The sequence below is a fragment of the Balaenoptera ricei genome, chromosome 3 (assembly GCF_028023285.1).
Source record: "Balaenoptera ricei isolate mBalRic1 chromosome 3, mBalRic1.hap2, whole genome shotgun sequence".
Taxonomy (NCBI): domain Eukaryota; kingdom Metazoa; phylum Chordata; class Mammalia; order Artiodactyla; family Balaenopteridae; genus Balaenoptera; species Balaenoptera ricei.
The window spans coordinates 126,174,116-126,199,143 of record NC_082641.1 but is presented as its reverse complement, the minus strand read 5'-3'; the positions used below and the strand labels follow the sequence as shown (position 1 = coordinate 126,199,143).

General features: G+C 41.9%; 1 protein-coding gene across 9 annotated transcripts in view; it reads left to right on the top strand.

The window, feature by feature from the left end:
- SH3TC2 (SH3 domain and tetratricopeptide repeats 2) overlaps positions 1–25,028 on the top strand; it is a 162,658-nt gene that overhangs the window by 43,601 nt on the left and 94,029 nt on the right. For 5 of the 9 annotated variants that reach the window (XR_009502416.1, XR_009502415.1, XR_009502417.1 and 2 more), the window contains exons 13-17: positions 10,977–11,127; positions 13,203–13,325; positions 14,571–14,721; positions 16,645–16,841; positions 24,771–24,891. Coding sequence is in view for 4 of the 9 variants with exons in the window: in XM_059917433.1 (XP_059773416.1) it covers positions 10,977–11,127; positions 13,203–13,325; positions 14,571–14,721; positions 16,645–16,841; positions 24,771–24,891 (743 nt within the window). In the remaining 5 variants the exon portion in view is untranslated. Of the gene's footprint in view, positions 1–10,045; positions 10,289–10,976; positions 11,128–13,202; positions 13,326–14,570; positions 14,722–15,539; positions 15,653–16,644; positions 16,842–18,511; positions 19,474–24,770; positions 24,892–25,028 lie in introns of those variants that run through there. The other 4 variants (XR_009502419.1, XM_059917432.1, XM_059917434.1 and 1 more) reach the window with 4 other exon arrangements.

Below are 25,028 nucleotides of genomic sequence, written 5' to 3'. Positions count from 1 at the left end.
CAACCTCCCTTTCCCTAAGACTCTTCAGAAGTAACTACTTAAAGATTTTTAAATATCCGTCAAGAAATATTCTATACATATGAAAGATTATATATGATACATATTCTCTATATTAAATATATGTTAGGTATATATAATTTGCACATTTTTAGTTACTTAAATGGGATTATGATAGAAGCTCTGTTACATAATATACTCTCATGTTACTTTTTTCATTTAAAAATATCACTATGAAATGTTGATCCAGAATTTTATCCCACTACAGGAGCCCTTCTGATGTACTGGGTACTGTGGTAGATGGTGGGGAATTTAATGGTTAGGAAAACAATTTTCAAAAGAACTGTCCAAAAGTGGAGCAGTCTACCCTATGTGGGAGAGAGTGTGTTACCATTACAAGTATTCAAGTAGAGGCTGGTTACTCAGGACTCTTATAGAAGAATGCCCTGAATTGAGCTTTTTATAATAGCTTTATTGAGATGTAATCATATACCATAAAATTGTCTTTTAAATATACAATTCAGTGATCTTTAGCATATTCACAGAGTTTTGTAACCATTACCACTGTCTAATTTCAGAACATTTTCATGGCTCCCAAAAGAAACCCTATACCCATTAGTAGTCACTTCTCATTAACCCACCCCTACCTAGCCTGGCAACCACTAATCTACTTTCTGTCTCTATGGATGTGCCAATTCTGAACATTTCATGTAAATGGAATCATACAAGATACAGCCTTCTGTGACTGGCTTCTTTCACTTTGGGTAATGTTTTCAAGGTTTATCCATGTTGTCACATGTTTCAGTACTTCATTCCTTTTTATTGCTGAGTATTAGTCTGCTGTGTGGATATATCACGTTTACTTATCTAGTCATAAGTTGAAAGACATTTGAGTTGTTGCAACTTTGTGGCTATTATGATTAATGCTGCTGTGTACATTCCTGAACAAATTTTTGTGTGAATATATTTTTCCACTTCTCTTGTGTATGTACCTAGGAGCGGAATTTCAGGGTTGTATGGTAACTCTATAGTTAAACTTTTGGAGAACTGCCAAAGTAGCTGCACCATTTTGCATTCCTTTGAGCAACGTATGAGGGCTCCAATGTCTCCACATTCTTGCTAATACTTGTTATTGTGTGTCTTTTTTATTTTAGCCATCCTGTTAGGTATGAAGTGATATCTCATTGTGGGTTTGATTTACTTTCCCTAATAGTAAGATGTTGACCTTCGTTTCATGTGCTTACTGGTCTTTTGTATATCTTTGGAGAAATGTCTCTTTAAATTCTTTGCCCCGTTTTTGTGTTGTTTGTCGTTTAATTTTTGAGCTGTAAGAGTTCTTTATGTATTCTGGTAAAAATCTCTTATCAGATACATGATTTGCAAATATTTTCTCCCAATCCATGTGTTTGCTTTTCACTTCCTAGATGGCATCTTTTGAAGCACAAGTGTTTTTAATTTTGATGAAGTTCAGTTTATCTATTTTTTTAATCGTTGCCTAATCCAAGGTCACAAAAATTTACCTCTTTGTTTCCCTCTAAGAGTTTTGTCATTTGAGCCCTTACATTTGGGTCAATCAGCTGTTTTGAGTTAATTTTTGATTATGGTGTGAGATAGGGGTCCAGTTTGATTCTTTTGTGTGAATATCCAGTTGCCCAAGTACCACTTGTTGAAAAAATTATTTTTCCCCATTGAATGTTTTCAGCACCCTTGTTTAAAATCAATTGACCGTAAATGTAAGGGTTTATTTCTGGGTGCTAAATTCTATTCCATATATATCTATATGTCTGGCCTATGCCAGACTACACTATTGTGTTTATTATTGCTTCATGGTAAGTTTTAAATTGGGAAGTGTGAGTCTCCCAAACTTGTTATTCTTTTTCAAGGTTGTTTTGGCTATTTTGGGTCCCTTGCCTTTCCATATGAAATTTAGCATCAGCTTTCAATTTCTGCAAAGAAGCCAGCTGGGATTTTGATAGGGATAATGTTGACTCTGTAGATCAATTTGGGTAATATTGCCATCTTAACAGCATCATGCCTTCTAATTCATGAACCTGGAATGTCTTTTCATTTACTTAGGTATGCTTTAACCCCTTTCAACAGTGTGTTGTAGTTTTAGAATATTATTTTTGCACTCCTTTTGTTAAATATTCTGAAGTAGTTTTTGATGCTATTGTAAATGGAATTGTCTTCTGAATTTCACTTTCAGATTGTTCACTGACAGTGTATAGAAATACAGCTGATTTTTGTATGTATTCTTTTTATTTCTGTAATTATTTCTGTTAGTAGTCATGTCACCACTTTAGTTCCTAGTCTTTTATCTTATTTTTCTTGATCAGACTAACAAAAGGTTTGCCTTTTAAGAAAGCTTTTAAAAGAACCAACCTTTGATTTTATTGATTTTCTCTATTGTTTTTCTATTCTCTGTGTCTTTTTTTCTGATTTAATATTTATTATTTTTCTTAATTGTGCTTGCTTTGGTTTTACTTTGCTCTTTTTTTTCCAAGTGTCTTAAGGTGGAATGTTAGGTTATTGATTTGAGATCTTTCTTCTTCTTTAATGTAAATATTTACAGCTACAAGTTTCTCTCTGATCACTGCTTTCACTCCATTTACTCCAGTTTTGGTGTGTTGTATTTTTGTTTTCATTCATCTCAAAGTATTTTCTGATAGCCCTTGTGATTTCTTCTTTGACCCCTTGGTTATTTAGGAGTGTGTTGTTTAAATTTCACATACTTGTGAATTTCCCAAATTTCCTTTTGTTATCAATTTCTGATATCATTCAATTGTGGTAGGAGAACATACTTTGTACGATTTCCTTTTAAATTTATTGAGAAAGGCCTACCATATGGTCTATTCTGGAGGATGTTCCATGCGCACTTGAGAGGAATGTGTATCTGCCATTCATTGCATTGTTTTTAGAGATGTCTGTTAGGTCTAATTGATTTATAGCTAAAGTCTTCTATTTCCTTTTGTTCTTATGTCTAGTTGCTCTATCCATTTTTGAAAGTGGGGTATTTAAATCTCCAATTATTGTGGTTGAATTGTCTATTTCTCCCTTCAAGGGTGTCAGCTTTTTCTTCATGTACTTTGAGGCTCTATTTTTAGATGCATTATTTTTCTAATTGTTATGTCTTCCTAATGGAATGACTCTTTTATCATTATAAACTTTTCTTTATTGTCTTTCGTGGCAATTTTGTTATTTTTATCTGATATTAGTATAGCCACTCAAGGTCTTTTTGGATGGTGTATCCAAAAGTTTTCCATACTTTTACTTTTAATCTATTTGTTTCTTTGAAACTAAAGTGTATCTCTTGTAGACAGCATACAGTTGAGTCATATTTTTTGTTATTGTTGTTTTTAAAAATTGTTTGTTTTTGTTGTTTGTTTTTAAAAATCCATTCTGCCAATCTCTGTCTTTTGAGTGGAGTAGTCAATCCATTTACATTTGATGTAATTACTGGTAAGGTGGGATTCATGTCTGCCTGTTTTGCTATTTGTTTTCTATGTATCTTATATCTTTTGAAAATGCCTCCTTTTCTTCTTTCTTTTGTGTTAAATAGATATTTTCTGTTGTTCCATTTTAACTTTGTCATTTCTTTTACTGTGTTTCTTTCAGCTCTTTTCTTAGTGGTTACCCTGGGGATTATAATTAACATCTTAATTTATAACAACCTCAGGGGTTTCCTTGGCATGCACACAGTTTTATACTTGTGTGGTCTTTTAGATTCCTGGGACTACATTGGAACTTTTCAAAGCCTCCAATGGACATTTCATTTCCCAGCTTTTCCTTTTGTTTTTTTTGTTTTTTTTTTTTTTTGTCAGCTTATTGTTTGCTCCAAATGTTTTCACCACCTCAGAGAGCAGCAATGTTAAACAATTGCTGCTGATCTTTTTGGACAAACATGTTCCTCAGGGAAAAGATTGTTTTATACTGAGGGATCTCTGAGTTAGTTTATATAAATCAAACCCTGTGAGTGGAGGCTTTCAGTGAACTTCCAAGCAGGTAAAATAGTGACAATTCCCTGGGGATAGAATACTGGGGAATTCCACACTCATTGTGCTCTTTTCAATGGCTGCTAGGCTGCTTGTTTTCCCAGCTACCATGGTTGAGAGGCTTTTAGTTTTTAAGGCTGTCACAGAGCTGGGGAGAGAAGATGCCTCTAGAGCAACTTAAAAAGCAACACAAGTCACTATTCTTAAGGAGATTCAGCTGTTGTTCTTGAGTAACCACTCCTTGAATAGTTGCAAGCCTTTTGTTAATTTCCAGAGTTCTGAGAAGTTGGTTGTGACAATTTTTGCTCATGTTCTCATTGCTCTTGTGGGGGATTGATTTTTGGAGGTCCTTAGTTCATCATTCTGGAAGTTGATCCAGATTAGGATTTTTTAATCCTAGTATTCTATAATTCTGATATCTGAGATTCTTATTTGTATAATTGGGAGGAAATAAACATCCACTTTTCCTCCTTTCCCACTAATATGAGCGATACTAAGAGGAAGATGGGAAGTACCTTAGGTGTCAGAGGAAACCTCTGCAAACATAAGGTGGTTATCCCTTTTCAGGATTCTTAGTTCATCAAGGAGAACTTCTATTAATGCTGTATTTATTTAGCATGTATAAATCACTTACTCCTACAAAGCCTTCGTGAAAAAAAAGAAAAGAACAAAGACCAGCTAACAGAGGTAGATTAACAGGTGTTTCCATGCACCTGGAGGTGGTTACTGTAATTTTGCTCTAAGCTTCCTGGTAGCTGAGGTAAAAGGGGAAAAACCATAGGAGGCTCCCACTGTCTGATAAAAGAATATAAACAAATGTATCTGTTGGAGCAAATTTGTTCCTGGCACTGATTTCTAGGAGGAATTTATTAAGTGGGTTTTGATATAATGGACACATTTTTTCAACTAAACTACCCCCATGGGATTTCCATTCTCGGAAAGCTCAAAGCCATAGCAGGCAAAGGCAGGAAGCGTTCATGGGCGAGATGACAGGCATCTGCAGGGACGGGTTTGGAGGGAGAGGCAAGAACACTTTCAGCTGAGGGTTGGCGCATCTGTCAGGGAAAACTTCATAAAGGTGATAGCATTTAAAGATGCCCTGGAGGGATAGGAAAGATTTTGAAAAGTGGGAAAGGGTAAGAATACCATTTTGGGCCAAGGGAATAGCCATAGCAATGGAAAGGTGAGGATACATTTGAAAGATATTCTGTAGGTTTAACAGACTGAGTTTGATGTTTCTCTAGGTATAGGTACTAAAGGAGAGAGAGGACTACAGCCTGTCCCCCAGGAGGGGATGTGGAGGTTGGATGGGGGTAGGGGGTTGCAGTGGGCCTCTGGACTGGCACAGTCAGCATCCGTACTGAAAATGATGGTCATAATAGTAACAGAAGGCATTCAGTGAGCATGCACTGATTACCAAGCAGTGTGCAATCTCAGGATGACCATATGAAGGAGAAAGAGTCGTAGAAATTGAGAACTAAAGAAGTCAAGTAACTTGCATGAAGCCACACAGCAGAGATTGATATCCAATCTGTGTCTAGAACAAGAGTCAGCACACTAATAAAAACTCAGATAGTAAATGTTTTAGGCTTTCTGTCCATGTAGTCTCTCTCACTACTCTATTCTGCAGTTGTAGTGTGAAAACAGCCATAGATAATATATAAATGAATGTGGCTGTGTCCCCATAAGACTTTGTTTACAAAAGCAGGTGGAAGGCTGGATTTGGCTCATGGGCCATAGTTTGCCAACCCTTGGCCTAGAGTGCTTGTTCTTAACTCCTCTGTATGTATTCTGCCTGCTCAGCCAATAATTTTCACCCGCAATAAGCAGTAGGTGTAGATGACTGTATGGTGAAACCTCTCAGAATTGTATGGATGAGAATGGCCTCATTTGTCATCTGCTCGGACCTCTGCCTGCTATGGAGAGTCCAGACTGCTTATACTACCTGCCTCACTGGTATTAGCGCAGATCCCTGAATCCTTAATTTAAGGTGGTTTTCACTACCCATTACTGCTTTTTTACTTATTTATATTCCTCCTATTTGAAAGGTTTTCTCTAGGGTTTAGTGATGGTGGGTAGTAAGGGAGAGCAAGTAGATGGTGAAAACTTTGGCTCAGCCTTCAGGATTTTGTCTTGGGACACTTTGCTGTCCCTTTGTTCAGTACCTTCTGAGTCTTGCTTTCTCTGCCTTCAGGGTGATAACTACAGAATTTAGTTTGATGAAGTTTTTCAATCTCTCAATGCGAAAGGTCTTTAGGGGGTCTTGTCTTCTGTCTCCAGGTGACACAATACAGACTGTACTCTAGACTGTCTATAGACTCAGTTCTAGAGCTGAACCAGGTGGGGTCCATGAGAACTTTGTGGCTTTATTGGATAGATTCAACAAATACTTGCTGAACGTCTACTATGGCCCAGGCACTGTGCTAAAAACTGGACAAATGAGATATAGTCCCTGAGCTCACAATGCTTATCATCTAGTTCAGGAAGTAGATATTATACACATAATCGCCAGAGGTATCACATAAATGTTGCTAAGTGCCACAAAGGATGTGCATATTATTTTTTAGAAAGAAATGCCTTGCATGCAACAGGTCTTTGCAAAATAATGATTCTTTGCATGTGAATACAATAGTAGCCTATAAGTCATTATTCCTGGCTTTTATTCTTATCCTGTGCATCTTACTTCCGTGGAACTGAAAAAAAAATGCTTCAATGTTTGGTTTTCAGTATAGTTAGTATGACTAATCCGTAACATTTTTAGAATCATAAACAAGGAAAGAATTGCTTTTGCTGACACCTTCTCGTTTGATCACAAGGCTAAGATGTACAGCACCACCCAACTTTTGCCGATGGGGGCGCTTTGTTCAGGGTTTGAGGTAGCTTATGTCCTTCAAAATTTTGAAGTTGTTAAAGTGGTAAAATAAGCCAAACCTTCCCACAAGCTGATTTCTGAGCCAGAAATTGAGCACTGCTTGAGGGTTTGTAGGGGGCTCTGGAGTCCGATTCTCAGGGTTAGATCCTGGGATTTAGATCTCAGGGTTTTACCTGGTCTGTGTTACTTATGCTTCAAAGCCTTATTTTTCCCATTGTAAATAGATATGATAATAGTAGTGCTCTCTTAGTGGTGTTGTGATGATTAAATGAAATTATGCATGTAAAGCCCCTAGCACATGCTAAGTGCTCAATAAATGTTAAGTAACATTTGCTGTCATTGCTGTTATTACAAGACAAAACAGCAGAGAGCTCAACATAAAACTTTAGAAACGAGCAGTGCAAACATGGACAAGTTTTTAAAAACCCGCTGGGTTTCTTTATGTACAAAATGAGCTAAGAACTCTCATGGCTTGGGGTTTCTGTGAGGAGTAAATGAGAGAATGTGTACTGAAAGTTTGTATCGCAACACCTGGCCCAGGGTCAGCCCCTTGTGAGTGGCAATTCTCATTATGGAAACAGGATAAGACCAGTTAGTGGAGGCTGGGCTCTGGCCAGAGGTCAGACATTCATCCAGGCAGGGCAGGGATCTGGAAAACCCCAGCAGGGGTTGAAGAGGAAGTCTGGGAATGCAGGTGTATTGAGGTCACCTCACCACAGGCTCATGACTGATGTCCACACAGGAAGGAAGAAACAAGGACTCAGCCACAGAGATTGAACTTTGGGGGCAGGAAAAATGAGAAAAAGAGAAGACTGAGGGTTTGAGAGGAGAGGAGATACCATGCCAGGGCCCAGGCATAGCTGGCCGGGAATGCATGAGACTTGAGATCAAGACTGAATTCATGCTGTTCCACCAGCCGTGCTGCTTACTTCTTTGATTTGGGAGCTGAGCCACACCTAGAGCCTGCAGGTGGTGGCTGGAGGAGTTGGGGTGCTGGGACATGCCAGGCCAAGCTAGTGGCTTATCTGGTGGGTGATATAGCACAGCCACTGACAGATATAAACACATGGGGTGGTGAATGGTGATAGGAAAGAACCAAGGAAGCTGGAGACCACTTCCCAATTCTAGACGATAAGACACTTGTCTTTTACTGGAGTCATGGATCAGGTATAACACTTAGTGGAGGCAGTGATCTTTGGAAAACCCATGCACATAGAGTCTTTTTTTTAAATATATATTTATTTATTTTATTATTTTTGGCTGCATTGGGTCTTTGTTGCTGCGCGCGGGCTTTCTCTAGCTGTGGCGAGCAGGGGCTACTCTAGGTTGCGGTGCACAGGCTTCTCATTGCAGTGGTGTCTCTTGTTGCGGAGCATGGGCTCTAGGCACACGGGCTTCAGTAGTTGTAGCACGTGGGCTCAGTAGTTGTGGCTGGCGGGCTCTAGAGCACAGGCTCAGTAGTTGTGGCGCACGGGCTTAGTTGCTCCATGGCATGTGGGATCTTCCCAGACCAGGGCACGAACCTGTGTCCCCTGCATTGGCAGGCGGATTCTTAACCACTGCGCCACCAGGGAAGCCCGCACATAGAGTCTTGATAGTGCTATGTGAGCATCTGGGTCTGTGTAAGTCCTGCCTTCCCCCATGCGGTGTTTCCTGGAGAGGAATACTGACCTCCGCTCTTCCACAGTAATAGTGAGCTCAGAGAGAAAAATTCTGAGATCGTAATGCCTGCTCTGTGAGTTGGCTTCTCTGTGATAACCCAAATCTTGCTCCCTGGGGGTCTGGAGAAAACAACCATAGCCCAGGGGTCTCCCAGGACAGCAAATGGTAATAAACAAAAACAGAGCAGGAAATAGGATCAGGATGAGATGTATGGATCCTCTCTTCATTAACTGTTCCAGTGGGAGTAGGGAGAGCAGTAGAGGCCAGGCCTGCAGAACCTGTTAGCCCTGCTTGGCATTTGGTGGGTACGGAGTGGGTGAGAGAAGGACAGGGCTTCCTATAGTAAAGGAGGCGTGTGGTTATCAGGCCAAGGAGGTTGGTGACCACCTCAGCAGAGTATGCAGCTTCTCAGCTCACAGCACAGTCTGAGCAGCAAGTCTGACATTCTGATTCTTGACAGAGGGTGGCCAGTGCCCATCGTTGTTGTCAATAAATATCATGTCAAGAGCAGAGCAATAGCGAACACTAGAGTTCTTTCTTCTCAGGACTTACAAGGGCCAAATGCCTGGCACTTTCTGCAGAAGGCTAATAGCTGCCTCATTGCCAAGATGAATCAGGGCCTCATTAGTCACAAGCAATGCTTGTTTCCATCACTGTGCACAAGGGGGCCTGGGGGCTGGGTTGCCCATCATGAGATGGTAGCCATGTTTGATGAGGACCTCCTAACTGTTTACAGACTTGGGGGGTGATGGTCAGTGTTTCTAGAAGGATTTGCATGGTTTGGTGCAGTGGTTCTCAAACTTCAATGCACAGGAGCATAACCTGGGTGTGTCTAAGAAATTCAGATTCCTGGCTTGCTACCATGATGATTCTGATTCAGTCAGTCTGAGGGAGCTCTGGGAGTCTGTGTTTTTAAGAAGCTCCACAGGTAATGCTGGTGCAGGTGGGCTATGAATCACAGTGTGAGGAATATGGGTATTGTGGGACGAGTCCAAGACTGGGACTCAGGAGAACAGAGTTCTGGCCTTTGATTGTCCCCCAGTGTGGTGTGCAACCTTGTGCAAGTCACCTCCCATCTCCGGGCCTGTTTTCTCTATAGAAAAAGAAGGGAGTCTCAACCCAAGCTGCACAATAGAGTCACAATAGTAACTGATAAGGAGCTTTGACAAAATGCTGGTGCCTGAGCTAGAGTGTCCCAGGCTAGCATGACATGTCAACACATTGGGGTGACTTTGCCTGTGGATGCATGTTTAAAGAGTTTCCAGATGATTCTAATTACTGCTGGAGTTGAGAACTACTATCTAGGTGATGCCCAGTGCTGATTCTTGTTCTGGAATTCTGAACCTGTTCAACACTGCGTTACCTATGCCTCATTTCTTCATTAATCCCTGACATGGAGCAAGAGTTTTCTACATAAACAATTTCCAGATAATTAAAGAGTACTCTGTTAAGCACCAAAACGTTCACCCTTCTTTGATTTTTCTTCTTATACAAACATCAAAATCTTTTTGATGATTTAAAGTTACCACTACGGGACTTTCCTGCTGGCGCAGTGGTTAGGAATCCGCCTGCCAATGGAGGGGACACGGGTTCGATCCCTGGTCCAGGAAGATCCCACATGCTGTGGAGCAGCTAAGCCCATGTGCCACAACTACTGAGCCTGTGCTCTAGAGCCCGTGAGCCACAACTACTGAAACCTGCACTCCCTAGGGCCCACGCATTGCAACTACTGAAGCCCGCATGCTCTAGGGCCTGCGTGCCGCAGCTCCTGAGCCCACATGCTGCAACTACTGAAGCCTGCGTGCTGCAACTACTGAAGCCTGTGTGCCTAGAGCCCGTGCTCTGCAACAAGAGAAGCCACCGCAATGAGAAGCCCGTGCACCACAACGAAGAGTAGTCCCAGCCCGCCACAACCAGAGAAAGCCCGCGAGCAGCAATGAAGACCCAATGCGGCCAAAAATAAAGTAAAATTAAAAAAAAAGTAATAAAGTTACCACTATGGTCATTCTTTTGTGATTTATTCAATAAATATGCATTTGGCATCCACTGTGTTAGGTTCTTATGAAAAAATGTTATGGAGTAGTCAAAAGTTGGGTGGACCATGGGCCAGTAATAATAAAAATGATAACTAACATTTAAACATTCATCAAGTGCTTACTCTGTGGTAGGCACTGTTCTAAGCACTCTTATCTCATTTAATCCTCACAACTATCCTCTGAGGCAGGTACAGTTATATCCCCATCTTACAGATGGGAAAACCAAGTCACAGATTCTGTACTTTCTCAAGTTCTCACAGCTGGTTTAGGCAGATCCAAGATTCAGATCAGTCCTCGATCTCTCTGTGTGATCTGAAACAATGTTGTTCCCCTGCTAGAGCTTCAGTTTCCTCCTGTGCAGAGTGACTCTGGGCCCCTTTGAACCCTCATGCCTTATGAGTCCATGTCCACCCCCAGGTCCCTTAGGAGGTCCCTCACCTGCATCAAGGAGAGCCTGCGTATCTTCGTTGACCTGGGGAAGAGAGACAAGGCTGCTGAGGCCTGGCTTGGGGCTGGGCGACTCCACTACCTCATGCAGGAAGACGAGCTGGTGGAGCTGTACCTGCAGGTAGGCCTCCTGCAGAGCTTATCTGCTGACCTGGGCCATGCGGGGAGGCAGCTGTACTCTCCAAAGTGATCAGCTAGAACTAGGGAGAGATGATGTCCTCGTCAAACCCTTGGAGCGACAGTCAACTCTGGGCTGCTCCGTGGACCCAAGATGGAAACGAAGGTGGTCTGGCAGGCTGAATACAAGCAGCAAAGGGCCAGTCCCCGAGTCCCATATGCACGTGTGAGCTCTCAAAGAACATGGTGGGAGACTCGCTCATCTGTCATGTCAGTTTTATCCATTTTTCCAAAACTTGACACACCTTGACTTAAGGGTTTTGCTGCAGTTTGAGGGAAGGTTGATGTGTGTGTGATATTAACATTATTGTTCTTTTATGATTATTTAGTTTGCATACCTTTAATATCTGAGATATAACATAGTATAGGGATTAAGTACCTGGGCTTTAAAAAAGACAGGTGTGGAATCAAATCACAGGGCCATTGATTATGAACCGTGTGACTTTGGGCTTGCTACCTGAGCTCTCTGGGCCTCAGTTTCTTCATGGCTGGACCTGTCCCTGATAAAGATTAGGTATAACATTTACATAGTAAACATATGCATATAAACACTAACTAAGTGCTTGGGACCTAGTAAATGCTTAATAAATGGTATTTCATCATCATCATTATCTGCACAATACTGACATGATGGTATATAAGATTTGCTCCATCAAAAATATGCCTGTTACCTTTTTTCCTTCCCATTTCTCATTTTCTCCCCTTTTACTCCCCCTTACTCTATTACTTACAATCTCACAAATTCACTTCCGCCGAGACTTAATCATGGTTGTATAGCATTGGTTGAAGCCTTACTATGCGTGGGAGGCTTTGCTAAACGCTTCACGTGCTTGATATAGTTTAATCCTCATTACAAATGCAGCAGGAGTCTCTACTGAAATTTCCATTTTACAGATGACACTCAGTGAGGCTGAGTAACTTGCCTAAAGTGATACAACTAGTAAGTGGTTAAAACTGCACACCAGCAGTGTGACTTAAAGCTTTTACTTGCAGACTCTATTCTGCCTTGGGATTTTAGAGCTGGAAGAATTATCAGAGAGCAGACAATTCAGTCTTGCCTTTCTGTCTCCAGGAGACAAAGGCCCAGAGGGAGCTATTGGGGTTGTTCATTGCTTGGTGACAGAACTCCTGACTCCAGGATTCCATCTCACTGCTTCTATCTTTGTGTAGCTGCATATGCAATAAAAATAACTGAGGGGTTTTGCCCCAGTAATTCACTGTCCAGAACTGGTCCCAGGCACCCACAACCCTAGACTGCCACCTGACTTGATGTTCTGCAGTTATTCCCACGGAGGTGAATAATTCCTACCTAAGGATATTTGAGGTCCTTTGGCTGTGCTGCATATGTTGTGGTACATTTTCTACTTTCTCATCACATTTTGTTTAGGTGCAAATGTGAAGTAGCTTGTTCAAGATAAAGGGGTCATAGGGGCCAGGAGAAGGGTAATGGGCTGAAAGACACTAGCATTTGTTTGCCACTAACTATTGATGTAAACTTGAAAGCTCCTTATTCTCAGCCTCAGTTTCTCCATCTAGGAACTGTAGGTGTTGGATGAGATCACTCTTTCCAAATTTCAGTCATTTATACATCAAGTTTATAGTTTTGCCATATCCAGGTACCTCTGTACCATTATTTACTTATTTTTCTTTGACTCAACTTCAAATCAGTTTAGCTTTTTACACTAAACAATGCTATCTAAAAGCAGAGGTTTTGATATATGATTAATCTTTTTTTCTGAAACACATTAAAATAAATACTTAACTATTACGAGATGTTTGTGTGCTGCTGAAAACCATTTCTAGGGCCACCAAAGTAATCTCTCATAGCATGGTGGGGAAATGCTGGACTAGGGAATCTTGAAGGCGTCTTACTAGCCTTATGAGTGTGAAGACAATTTAAGGTTCAGGGGACTTTAGCAGAGGGTTAAGCTAGATGGTCAGGATCTCATTCTTGCCAGTCCTGTGGACATTTGGAAAGTCCTTCTCTCTGCCTTTGACAGCAGTTTCTGTCTCACTCAGGCAGCCATCCAGAAAGCCCTGAAGTCAGAGGAGCCCTCCCTGGCTCTCAGGCTCTACGAGGAATCAGGTGATGTGTTCTTCAATGGGACCCGCCACAGGCATCGTGCGGTGGAGTATTACCGAGTAAGTTGTGGGCTGTACAGTCAGCAGTATCCCTAGCTAGGTTCTGGCACAAACGTGGGCAGGGCCACTTGGACTTCGCCCGGCATCCCCTTCCCCTGTCTTGCTGGTATTTCTTTGTCTTCCCTTCCTCACCCAGTGCCCACAGGCTCTCCCTGTCTTCAGTCTAGTAGGCTCTCAAAGAAGGAGCTGATAAAACTCTGTCATTCTCAGGCTTGATAAATAAAGTATCTTTCCTGAGAGAACATACCATAATAATTACAACTTTTGGGTTCATAGTACTTTACAGTTTGTAGCACACTTTTATATTGACCAGAATGTTCCTATGTACATGGTATGGTGGGAGATGATTGGTCCATGGGTGAACACTTTTGCTTTACTATGTTTTCATTAAGTATGCATTAAGATATATTTAAAAAATTAAAAATGTATAATACCAGTTCATCAAACCTATGATATCACAGATATTATTGCAAAGAATGAGTCAAGAAAATAGAAGACAGTTGATTTAAGAAATAATACTAATTAAATAAATGTCCAGATGTTAAGCAGATATGTGAAGAATCATAATTGTTGTTCGTCACTGACTGAAGTTTGGGAAAACTCATTATCTTATTTGATCTTAAAATTTCACTTATTCAGATACTTATTCATTTGCTTGTTCAATTGTTTATTAAGTCATCAAACATTCATCAAGACCCAGTATGTGCCAGGCACTGAGCTAGGGGTGAACAAGAAACATGTCCCTGACTATTGAGGTGCTCTTGGTCATACGCATTTTATAGATGAGAAAACCAAGGCTCGGAGAGATGAAGTGACCTGCCCAAAGTTCTATCATAATAAAAATAATAGAAATGACTCTTTACTGGGGACTCTCAGACACTATGCACATACTGCACGTATGTACTTTGTAGGTTAGCACTGTGGGCGCTAAGGGAGTGTGTAGCTGGGGGGTGAGTAACTTCTCATGTGACCTTGAGGAAAGTCATCATCCCTTTCCTGCTGTCAGTTTCAGGGAGCCTGTTGACCTCTAGTTCTTCCACCTCTGAGGTCTGGGCAGAGCAACTAAGAGCAAGGACCAGGAGAGCGAGTTGAGAAAAACCATGCATGGAAGGTGCCATCTCCCCCTTGGGTTTAGTCACTGCCATCCCTCAACCCCTGGCAGTAGGATGCAATACAGCCTCCTAGAGTATGGTATGTGCCAATGATTCTCAGCTAGACTAAGGTTCCTTGTGCCTCTGTTCTCAGGCTGGGGCTGTTCCCTTAGCAAGGAGGATGAAGGCAGTGAGAACCGAGCTCCGGATTTTCAACAAGCTGACCGAGCTGCAGATCAGCCTGGAAGGCTATGAGAAGGCTTTGGAATTTGCCACCTTGGCGGCCAGACTCAGCACAGTCGCAGGTTGGTGGTCCTAATTGTCCAGGGTATTGAATGGGAGGGGGTAACACTCCCTAAGGAGGGACAACAAAGTTGTAAGAGCATAGGCTCTGGAGTCAGACTCCGTGGGTTCAAATTCCAGTTTGAAGTGTCAGGGAGCCCCCAATTAAGCAAGCTACTTAACATCTATAAACCTCAAGTTTGTCATTGGCAAATCAGGATTAAAAATGGCACCCACAGCATGCCGTTGTTATGAAGACCGATGATAATACAGGTAAAACCCATAGCACAGTGCTTGGTACATAATAAGTCCTTGATAAGTGTTACCTGTGCACACTAATTATTATATTATAGTTGGTATTATTGGTATTATTCTGAGTCCAGGGTAAATGGTATTTTATCCTATGCACAGGCAATGCCCCATTACAAAAGCACTGTGCCTTAACTTTTTAATTAGTTAATTATTAGTCAAGTACACACTTTCTTATGGAATTGAAATGTAAATGAAGGTCAGATTCCTGTTAACCTAACTCCCTCAGTAGCTGAAATAGCTTGCATTTACAACAAAAGCTGATGAGAAACAATGTAAGTCATTAAAACAGAAAAAAAAAAAAGGCAGAGTGAAAAAAGATAAACTCATCTTGATGTTGGTGCTTGAGGAAAAGCAGGTTTTATTAGAGGAGGATTGATTAGATGTAAAGGCAAATGGAGTCTTCTGTGATAATTCTAGAAGGGACCTCTGGGCATTCTCAAGGGCATGAGATGTGGATGGTACTGGACTTTATTGTATTTAATTGCACTTCAGAGCTATCTCTCTTTTCCTGCCTCTCCCTTTACTGCAGAAAACCTTATTTGTGCAACTGTCTGCTAATCTCAGGAAGACCTTGGGGGCCCAGGTAGCTCCCTCTGGAGCATTCTTTTTCCTTCCTTGGACAGAAGCTGAAAGGAGGCTATATCCACCATTTCATGTGATTCCCTGTGACTGGATTTTTCCATATCAGAGTTGAATTTTCTCTTTTAGTTTTGGCTTTTGGCTCTTTGAAGCCTAAAAGCGATGTTTTTAGATTGCATCAAATAGCCACCTTGCAAATGCTCCAAAAACACAATTGGAAGCCTTTGTTCTCTTTAAACGCTACTTTGTGTTAAAGGAGTTAGTTATTGAAACCAGAAATCCACCCAAAACCAAAACAAGTCAAAGATCCCTTAGACACCAAGATTCTAAAGCATGAGTTAAAAGTGAATGGGTCTGCAAGAGGGAAGAGAAATGGGAACATATTGTATATGTATAACTGATTCACTTTGTTATAAAGCAGAAGCTAACACACCATTGTAAGGCAATTATACTTCAATAAAGATGTTTAAAAAAAAAAAAAAAGTGAATGGGTCTCTGTAGCTTATTTGAGACTGAAAGCTGGTGAAGGGTCAGAGGGTGACTGCTGCTGATGGCAGCCCCAGAGAAGAACTCTGAAGAGAGAGACTTCCATGTGGAGAAAACATTTGTTATATGAAGTTATTCATTGTCAGAAATTCTTAGCTACTCCATCAGGCTAGTCTTGTCACCATTCCCATCACAGAGATTTGGAAATAATTATTTCCCAGAATTCTGAGTTACAGTGACATCCACAATGAGAAAATTTTCCTCAGGAATTGTCCCAGAAAACCTTGTCCAGAACACATACTCCACTTAGTCACTCTCATAGATCCCTGTGTTTTCTTTTGTAGCACTTATCACAGGTGTAATCTTACCTTTGTGGGATTATTTAAGGAATATCTGTGTCCTATGAGACAGTAAGCCTCATGTGGGCAGGACTTCTGCTTTGTTTGCTATGTCCCAAGCTCAGTCCCTGATACCTAGTAGATCTTCAAAGAATTGTACAGAATGAATGAGTGAACTAATGATGCAAAGTGTTGGCTTCAGGATATCTCTCTCAGTCTTCCAATTTCTAGGAGATCAGAGGCAGGAGCTAGTGGCCTTCCACCGTCTGGCGACTGTGTACTATTCCCTGCACATGTACGAGATGGCTGAGGACTGCTACCTGAAGACTCTGTCCCTCTGTCCACCCTGGTTGCAGAGCCCCAAGGAGGCCTTATACTATGCCAAGGTGTATTATCGTCTGGGCCGACTCACCTTCCACCAGCTGAAGGTAAGAGCCAGGCTTCCAAGGTCATCTGAGAGCTACTGTCCAACTATATTCTTTCCTCACCCTGAGCCTTCAGGGTAAAGTTGAGAGGGGTAAGATGGGGAGTGTTGTCTCATAGGGTGGGGAGTGGCTCCTCTGGGAACGCAATGACTCTTTTCACTTAGCCCCCTTGGAGACCTCAAAGAGGCTCCCATCTCTGCTGAGGAGACAAGTCCTAGTTCTTCTCTTTCCTTGCCCTGATGTGACTTCTGGGCCCACTTCATCTGTCAGGTACTATGGGCACATTGGTCTAGTGCCTGTGAGCTCCTCCAGGGCCTATGAAAAAATATGAGACCCAAAACAATACATGAGACCCCCAGACAAAAGAACTATAAGCTCCAAAATTAAAATCAAAATTAATTCTTAACTGTATGTCTAAAAATGTTATAGATTAATTAGTCAATTGCAACTCACTTCTTATAAAGTTGTATGAACTATTTTAGGAGAAATCTAGGTACGTGTTAACATGTTTGAGATAATAACATGCAGGGTCTTAGAATATAAGCAAGCCTAGGTCCTAAGAAGACCGTAGCCCTGACTCTCCTGTTTGCTCTGCTGGAGTTGAATCCAGAACTTCTTATTTTTCCAGCCACTTCTAGAACTGTGTGTGTGGTCTGTAATTCTGAGTTACAATTCTGGCCCTTGAACCTTGTCCCTGGACACTGGCTTCCCTTACCAGAGGTCTCTGTCTGCTCCAGTACAACGCTTAATCTCTTCATACAGTGGCTTCTGAGTCACTCCTGTGTTTGGCCCCCAGGGGACCCTTAGGGCAACTCTGTTGTCTTTTTCTTATTTGCCAGAGTGTTTCTGGCCTAAATTTATTATTGACTGATGAGGGTTAATGGGAACCAGTCATCCCTTTTTGAGTCTCACTGGAGGAACCACCTGTTCTGCATCCCAACCATTAGGGAGGGACGATGGGGTAGGGAAGGACTACCCCACAGTGATCTTGCCTTTGTCCCACAGCTCCCAGGAAGTGGGACAAGTATGTGTGATCTGATTGTACCAACCAAGGGCTCTAGGGATTTCAAGGGAAAGAGCTCAACTCAAACTAGCTTAAGCAAAGAAGGAGATTTTATTGGCTCAAGGAATGAGGAAGTTCAGGTATAAGTTTAACTTCAGGTAGTTCTGGATGCTGGTACTCAAATGTCATCATGGATTTCCCCACCTCTCTCTGTATCTCTTGGCTCTGAATGTTTCTGCTTCTCTCTTTTTCTTGGCCTCTTCTCCTCCAGTTATTGACAGGCTCAAGCACCCATCTAAAAGGGTGAGCAATCATTTTCTCTGTTAGGTCACACTTGAAAGGTCCCAGGGAGTGACTTGGGACAGGTCAGCTTGAGTCATTTTCACATACCTGAAGCTCTGTGCCCAGGGCGATGCTGCTTCATGACTGTCTGAGCTTGGGTAACGTGCCATCCCTGTGCCTGAGGAGGAGGGCCGCCCTGGTTAGCACTGTCACGGAACTGCAGTGGAGCTGGTAGGAGGAATTCCCCCAAGGAACCAGGAGGAGGGGGTGGGAAAGGATGTCAGGCAGACAAAAGCTAGTGTTCTTAGTTTTCCCTGCACTTCCTCCTCGCCTTTCCTGGAAATGTCTGCTAATGCTATCTCTTCTCTGCCCCCATGCCGGGGGTTAGGATGCCCACGATGCCACTGAATACTTCTGGCTGGCCCTGGCCGCAGCAGTCCTGCTGGGTGACGAGGAGCTGCAGGACATCATTAAGACCGGGCTGGACAACATCTGCCAGAGCCCCCTCTGGCATAGCAGCCCCTCTGGGCGTTCCTCAGAAAGGGCGCGGTGGCTGAGTGGCGGGGGCCTGGCCCTCTGAGGACAGCTGTCCCATCTCCGACCAGTTGCCGTGGTCAGAAGCTACCTCTCTGCTCTAGGCTCTTAATCTGGGGGCGGGGTTCAAGTCATCACCTGGCCCAGCCTCTCATCTCAGAACGGGAAGAGCAGAGGGAGAGGGCTCATTCCAGGTCACACAAGGCATGGACGGTGGAGCAGGGACTAGGGGTCCTGGCTTTGTGTCTAGAACCTTTCCAATAGACTGTGGCCCTTCCACACATACAGACCCTGAAATGCACTTTCTAGACACACAGTTCTAGAGAAAATGAGACCCCTGCCCCTAGAAAAGCTGTCTTCTTCCCTCAGTGAAGAAATCAGGCATTGCACTGGAGAGAAGACCAGCCCATTGGACTTTGTTCCCTTCACTGACTTTTCTCAGGGAAAGACCCCTCCCCTTGCCAGCAGAGAAACTAGTCATTTGTTTTTTTTCTCTCTTCAACCAGAGGAGGTGCCACTCCTCCTGTCACGGGCACTGGCAGGCGGGAATTCACCATGCTATTAGCTCAAAAGACACAGCCTGAGAATGGCCAGGTGGAATGCACAGGAGGTGAGGTCTGATGTGGATGCACCACCTCCATCCTGCCCCGAGGCTCTGCTCCCTCATAACCTCCCATAAACCCAGGAGGAGGCTCCCAAGGGTCAAAGCCTAAAAATTGAGGACTAAGAAAGTTATGACATAAACTGCATGTAAATAGTGTATATTATTAAATATTGCTCACTTACATTTATTCACACATTTGTCTCCTTAATAAGAGGGAAGATGAAAACTAGTTAGTTTTGCATATTTTATTCATTATGTATGAGTCACTAGGTCCGGCCCACACAGATAGCGAGGGAATTACCCAGGGTGTGGATACCAGCAGGTGGGGAGAAGTTGCCTACCACAGTATATGAGTCCCTTGATGACAAAATCAGGAATTTGCTAAGGCAGTGAGCTCCAAGTATGGTCCACTGACTGGCTTGGCCAGCAACATCAGCGTCACCTCTGAGATTGTTTGAAATGCGAATTTCAGGCTCCACCTAAGACCTCTGAAGCAGTCTCTGGGGCCAAGGATCCCTGGCTTTACCCTGTTTTCCAGGTGATTCTAATGCACACTAAAGCACAAGAAGCACTACTCTGGAACCATGGTTCTCAGAGAATGTGAAAAGGAATCACCTGGGGAACTTGCACAAAATGAACTTTCTGGTTCTTACCCCAATAATTCTGATTCAGTAGGCCTGGGAGACACCCCAGGAACATGCATTATTAACGAGCATCTCGAATGACCCTGATGCTGGTGGTTCACTCTTGCTCGGAAATGTGGAAACATATAAGATCTAGCTATAGGGATCACCATCTGACCCCCAACAGCTTAGATTTACTGGAAGGCCCTCTGCCCTTACTTTCTAGCTTCTTGGAGCAACCAGGTGATTGGTGGTGTGGTGGGGTGGGATGGGGGTGGTGAGTTGAGTCAGTAGTGCACCTTCTAGTCACCAATGTTGTGTACACATCGGTACATCTTATTTTCTCTTAGGAGCTTGGTTGCTTGTTAAAATGCTCTCTACTCTAGAGTATTCTTCGCCAGAAAGGAAATGAAGTGACTTAGTCCACTACCACGTAAGATAGATGTGGTTTTGCTCCCACCACAAACCATAAAATCCCCAAGGCAGGGATGTTGAAGATGAGTCTAACCTCCCATGCAGAGTCCTTTCAACAACATTCCTGGGAGACTGACAGGGCACATGCATGCCAGAATGGCTACGAATCTCGTGTTTGCAGAAGGCTTGCTTGGCTCTGGGACCCATGCCATGAACCATTCCCCACTTGTCTCAGGTTACAGACCCTCTCTCTTTTCCCCACTGACCTATTACTCTCCTCTGGCCAGATGCCAATTTCTGTCCCTCTGATAGTGTGGTTCCTATAACTGGTATTGGCTGGTGGGTGGAGAGTAAAGAGGGTCATTACCATACTTAATGTGATTTAATGTTTTATTTTAACATTACATTAAGACTTTTCTTCTCCCCAGCAGCTACATCTTACCGTTGGCTCACATTGAGCTTATCATGTGAAGTCTCTTCTCGCATGAGTTTCTGTTTGGCCAGATATTTCTCAATTTTTACAAGTATACATATATATATACACACACACACATAAATACCTACACACACATATATCTATACATGTATATATATTTAGGTGAAGGGCATTATATCTACCCATTTTATATTTCATTGGGAAATTTGGTTAAACTTTTCTGATTCTGTGTACTTTTTAAAATTGAATTATAGTTGATATACAATGTTGTGTTAATTTCTGCTGTACAGCAAAGTGATTCAGTTACACATACATATTCTTTTAAAAACTCTTTTCCATTATGGTTTATCACAGTATATTGAATATAGTTCCCTGTGCTGCACAGTAGTACCTTGTTGTTTATCCATTCTGTATATAGTGGTTTGCTTCTGCTAACTCCAAACTCTCAATCCACCCCTCTCCGAACCCCTCCCTCTTGGCAACCACAAGTCTGTTCTCTATGTCTGTGAGTCGGTTTCTGTTTCCTAGGTAGGTTCATTTGTGTCATATTTTAGATTCCACATATAAGTGATGATATCATATGGTATTTCTCTTTCTCTGAGTCCATCCATGTTGCTGCAAATGACATTATTTCATTCCTTTTTATGGCTGAGTAGTATTCCACTGTGTATATATACCACATCTTCTTTATCCATTCATCTGTTGCTGCACATTTAAGTTGCTTCCGTATCTTGGCTATTGTGAATAGTGCTGCTATGAACATAGGGGTGCAGGTATCTTTTTGAATTGTAGTTTCGTTTCGATGTATGCCCAAGAATGGGATTGCTGGATCATATGGGAACTCTATTTTTAGTTTTTTAAGGAACCTCCATACTGTTTTCCATGGTAGCTACACCAATGTACATTCCTACCAACGGTGTAGGAGGGTTCCCTTTTCTCCACACCCTCTCTAGCATTTGTTATTTGTAGACTTTTTAATGATGGCCATTCTGCCTGGTATGAGGTGGTACCTCATCGTAGTTTTGATTTGCATTTCTCTAATAATTAGCTATGATGAGCATCTTTTCAGGTGCCTCTTGGCACCTGTATGTCTTCTTTGGAGAAATGTCTATTTAGGTCTTCTGCCCATTTTTCGATTGGGTTGGCTGTTTTTTTGTTGTTGAGTTGTATGAGCTATTTGTATATTTTGGAAATTAAGCCCTTGTCAGTTGCATCATTTGAAAATAGTTTCTCCCAGTCTGTAGGTTGTTTTTTGTTTTGATTCTCATTGCCTTTGCTGTACAAAAGCTTGTCAGTTTGATTAGGTCCCATTTTGTTTATTTTTGCTTTTATTTCTGTTGCCTTGGGAGACTGACTGAGAAAATATTGGTACGATTTATGTCAGAGAATGTTTTGCCTATGTTTTCTTTTAGGAGTTTTATGGTGTCATGTCTTATATTTAAGTCTTTAAGGCATTTTGAGTTTGTTTTTGTGTATGGTGCGAAGGTGTGTTCTAACTTCATTGATTTCCATGCAGCTGTCCAACTTTCCCAACACCACTTAACCGAAGAGACTGTATTTTTTTCTATTGTATATTCTTGCCTCCTTTGTAAAAGATTAATTGACTGTAAGTGTGTGGGTTTATTTCTGGGCTGTCTCTTCTGTTCCGTTGATCCGTGTCTGTTTTTGTGCCAGTACCACACTATTTCGATTACTGTAGCTTTCTAGTATTGTCTGAAGTCTGGGAGGATTATGTCTCCTGCTTTTGTTCTTTTTTTTTTTTTTTTAATTTTTATTTATTTATTTGGTTGTGCCGGGTCCTAGTTGTGGCGCTCAGGCTCTTCAGTTGCAGCAGGCGGGCTCCCTAGCTGGGCATGCAAACTCCTACCCACGGCATGCACGTGGGATCCAGCTCCCTGCCCAGGGATCGAACCCGGGCTCCCTGCACTGGGAGTGCAGAGTCCCAACCACTGCGCCACCAGGGAAGTCCCCTTGCTTTTGTTCTTTTTTCTCAGGATTGCTTTGGTAATTCTGGGTCCTTTATGGTTCCATATAAATTTTAGGATTGTTTGTTCTAGTTATGTGAAAAATGTCATGGGTAATCTGATAGGGATCTCATGAAATCTGTAGGTTGCTTTGGGTAGTATGGCCATTTTAACAATATTAATTCTTCCAATCCAAGAGCGTGGGATATCTTTCCATTTCTTTGTGATTCTGTGCACTTTGGTTTACCTGTAAATCTGGTAAATTTGCCTTTAACCAGGTCAGTTATAAAAATGTTCAGCACATTTCCAAAGACAAGGATAAGGCTATTTTTTAAAATGAGAAAAACATTGTGCTGTATCATTGAAATGACTACATCCTGTATGCAAATTACTCTGCTGAAATATTCTTTAAAAGTGTCTGAAAATTCCATTTTAAAAATGTGGTGAACTGTTCATCCTGGAATCATGTTGATGCTGTTTTTCATGATCCACAGAGAGTGAGTGAAGTGGTGTTTGGGACTGGTTTCTATTTAAACAGGTTTTATTATTCATAGGTAGTAGCCAAAGATGAATCAGTTACCCTCTTTTATCCTAATCCTCCCCCAAAACTTAGTGGCCTGCCTGGCTTCTGGCTCCTTGCATCTAATCTAAATAAAGAACAAGGAGGGAGTTACAACCTTGCGGAAAACCTGTAACGTTTTCTCAGCTTTCAGTTACATTACTTACCTATTCAACCGTGCTAATGCTTTGAAATCTAATATTGCTTTTATCCTTTTCTTATTTGCTTATCCATTATTTAAGATGTCTTTATATTGTGTGTGTGTTTGCTTGTGCTTTGTAAGTAAAATGTAACTTTTTTTAACATCTTTATTGGAGTATAATTGCTTTACAGTGTTGTGTTAGTTTCTGCTGTATAACAAAGTGAATCAGCTATACGTATACATATATCCCCATATCCCCTCCTTCTTGCATCTCCCTCCCACCCTCCTTATCCCACCCCTCTAGGTGGTCGCAAAGCACCGAGCTGATCTCCCTGTGCCATGCAGCTGCTTCCCACTAGCTATCTATTTTACATTTGGTAGTGGATATATGTCAATGCTACTCTCTCACTTCGTCCCAGCTTACCCTTCCCCCTCCCCGTGTCCTCAAGTCCATTCTCTATGTCTGCATCTTTATTCCTGTACTGCCCCTAGGTTCATCAGAACCTTTTTTTTTTTTTTTTTAGATTCCATATATATGTGTTAGCATACAGTATTTGTTTTTCTCTTTCTGACTTACTTCACTCTGTATGACAGACTCTAGGTCTATCCACCTCACTACAAATAACTCAGTTCCGTTTCTTTATATGGCTGAGTAATATTCCATTGTATATATGTGCCACATCTTCTTTATCCGTTCATCTGTCGATGGACACTTAGGTTGCTTCCATGTCCTGGCTATTGTAAATAGAGCTGCAATGAACATTGTGGTACATGACTCTTTTTGAATTATGGTTTTCTCAGGGTATATGCCCAGTAGTGGGATTGCTGGGTCGTATGTAGTTCTATTTTTAGTTTTTTAAGGAACCTCCATAGTGGCTGTATCAATTTACATTCCCACCAACAGTGCAAGAGGGTTCCCTTTTCTCCACACCCTCTCCAGCATTTATTGTTTGCAGATTTTTTGATGATGGCCATTCTGACCGGTGTGAGGTGATACCTCATTGTAGTTTCGATTTGCATTTCTCTAATGATTAGTGATGTTGAGCATCTTTCATGTGTTTGTTGGCAATCTGTATATCTTCTTTGGAGAAATGTCTATTTAGGTCTTCTGCCCATTTTTGGATTGGGTTGTTTGTTTTTTTGATATTGAGCTGAATGTAACTCTTTGACAGAAGTTTATCTGGGGAAAGAAGTATATAGGGGTGGACGGTTTCAGAAATGAAGGGAGAAACAGTTCACCAGGGGGTGGGAAGACCTGGATCTTGGTCTTGAATTTGACATTAAATTATGATGTGACCCTTGGGCATGTCACTTAACCTCTATAAACTTCAGATCTCTGATCTCTAATATAAAAAGTATGACCTCCTCCAGGTTCCTTTTCAGAAATTTCCAAGCTGGTTATTTCCAAGCCATATGAACAGGAAGAGAGACTTGTATCTGGAAGATGAAATCATGTTTTTATGGCCCAGTTATTTTCTCTTCTTTTTTACAGGTGAGTAAACTGAAAAACAGAAAAGTAATTTTCTCCCTGCCACACAGGTAGTTGTGGCAAAGCCAGCAGTACCCTGGGTCCAAGGACTTAGCTGCACAAATGATTCCTTCAGGGCGATTTTCACAGTTTTATGCATG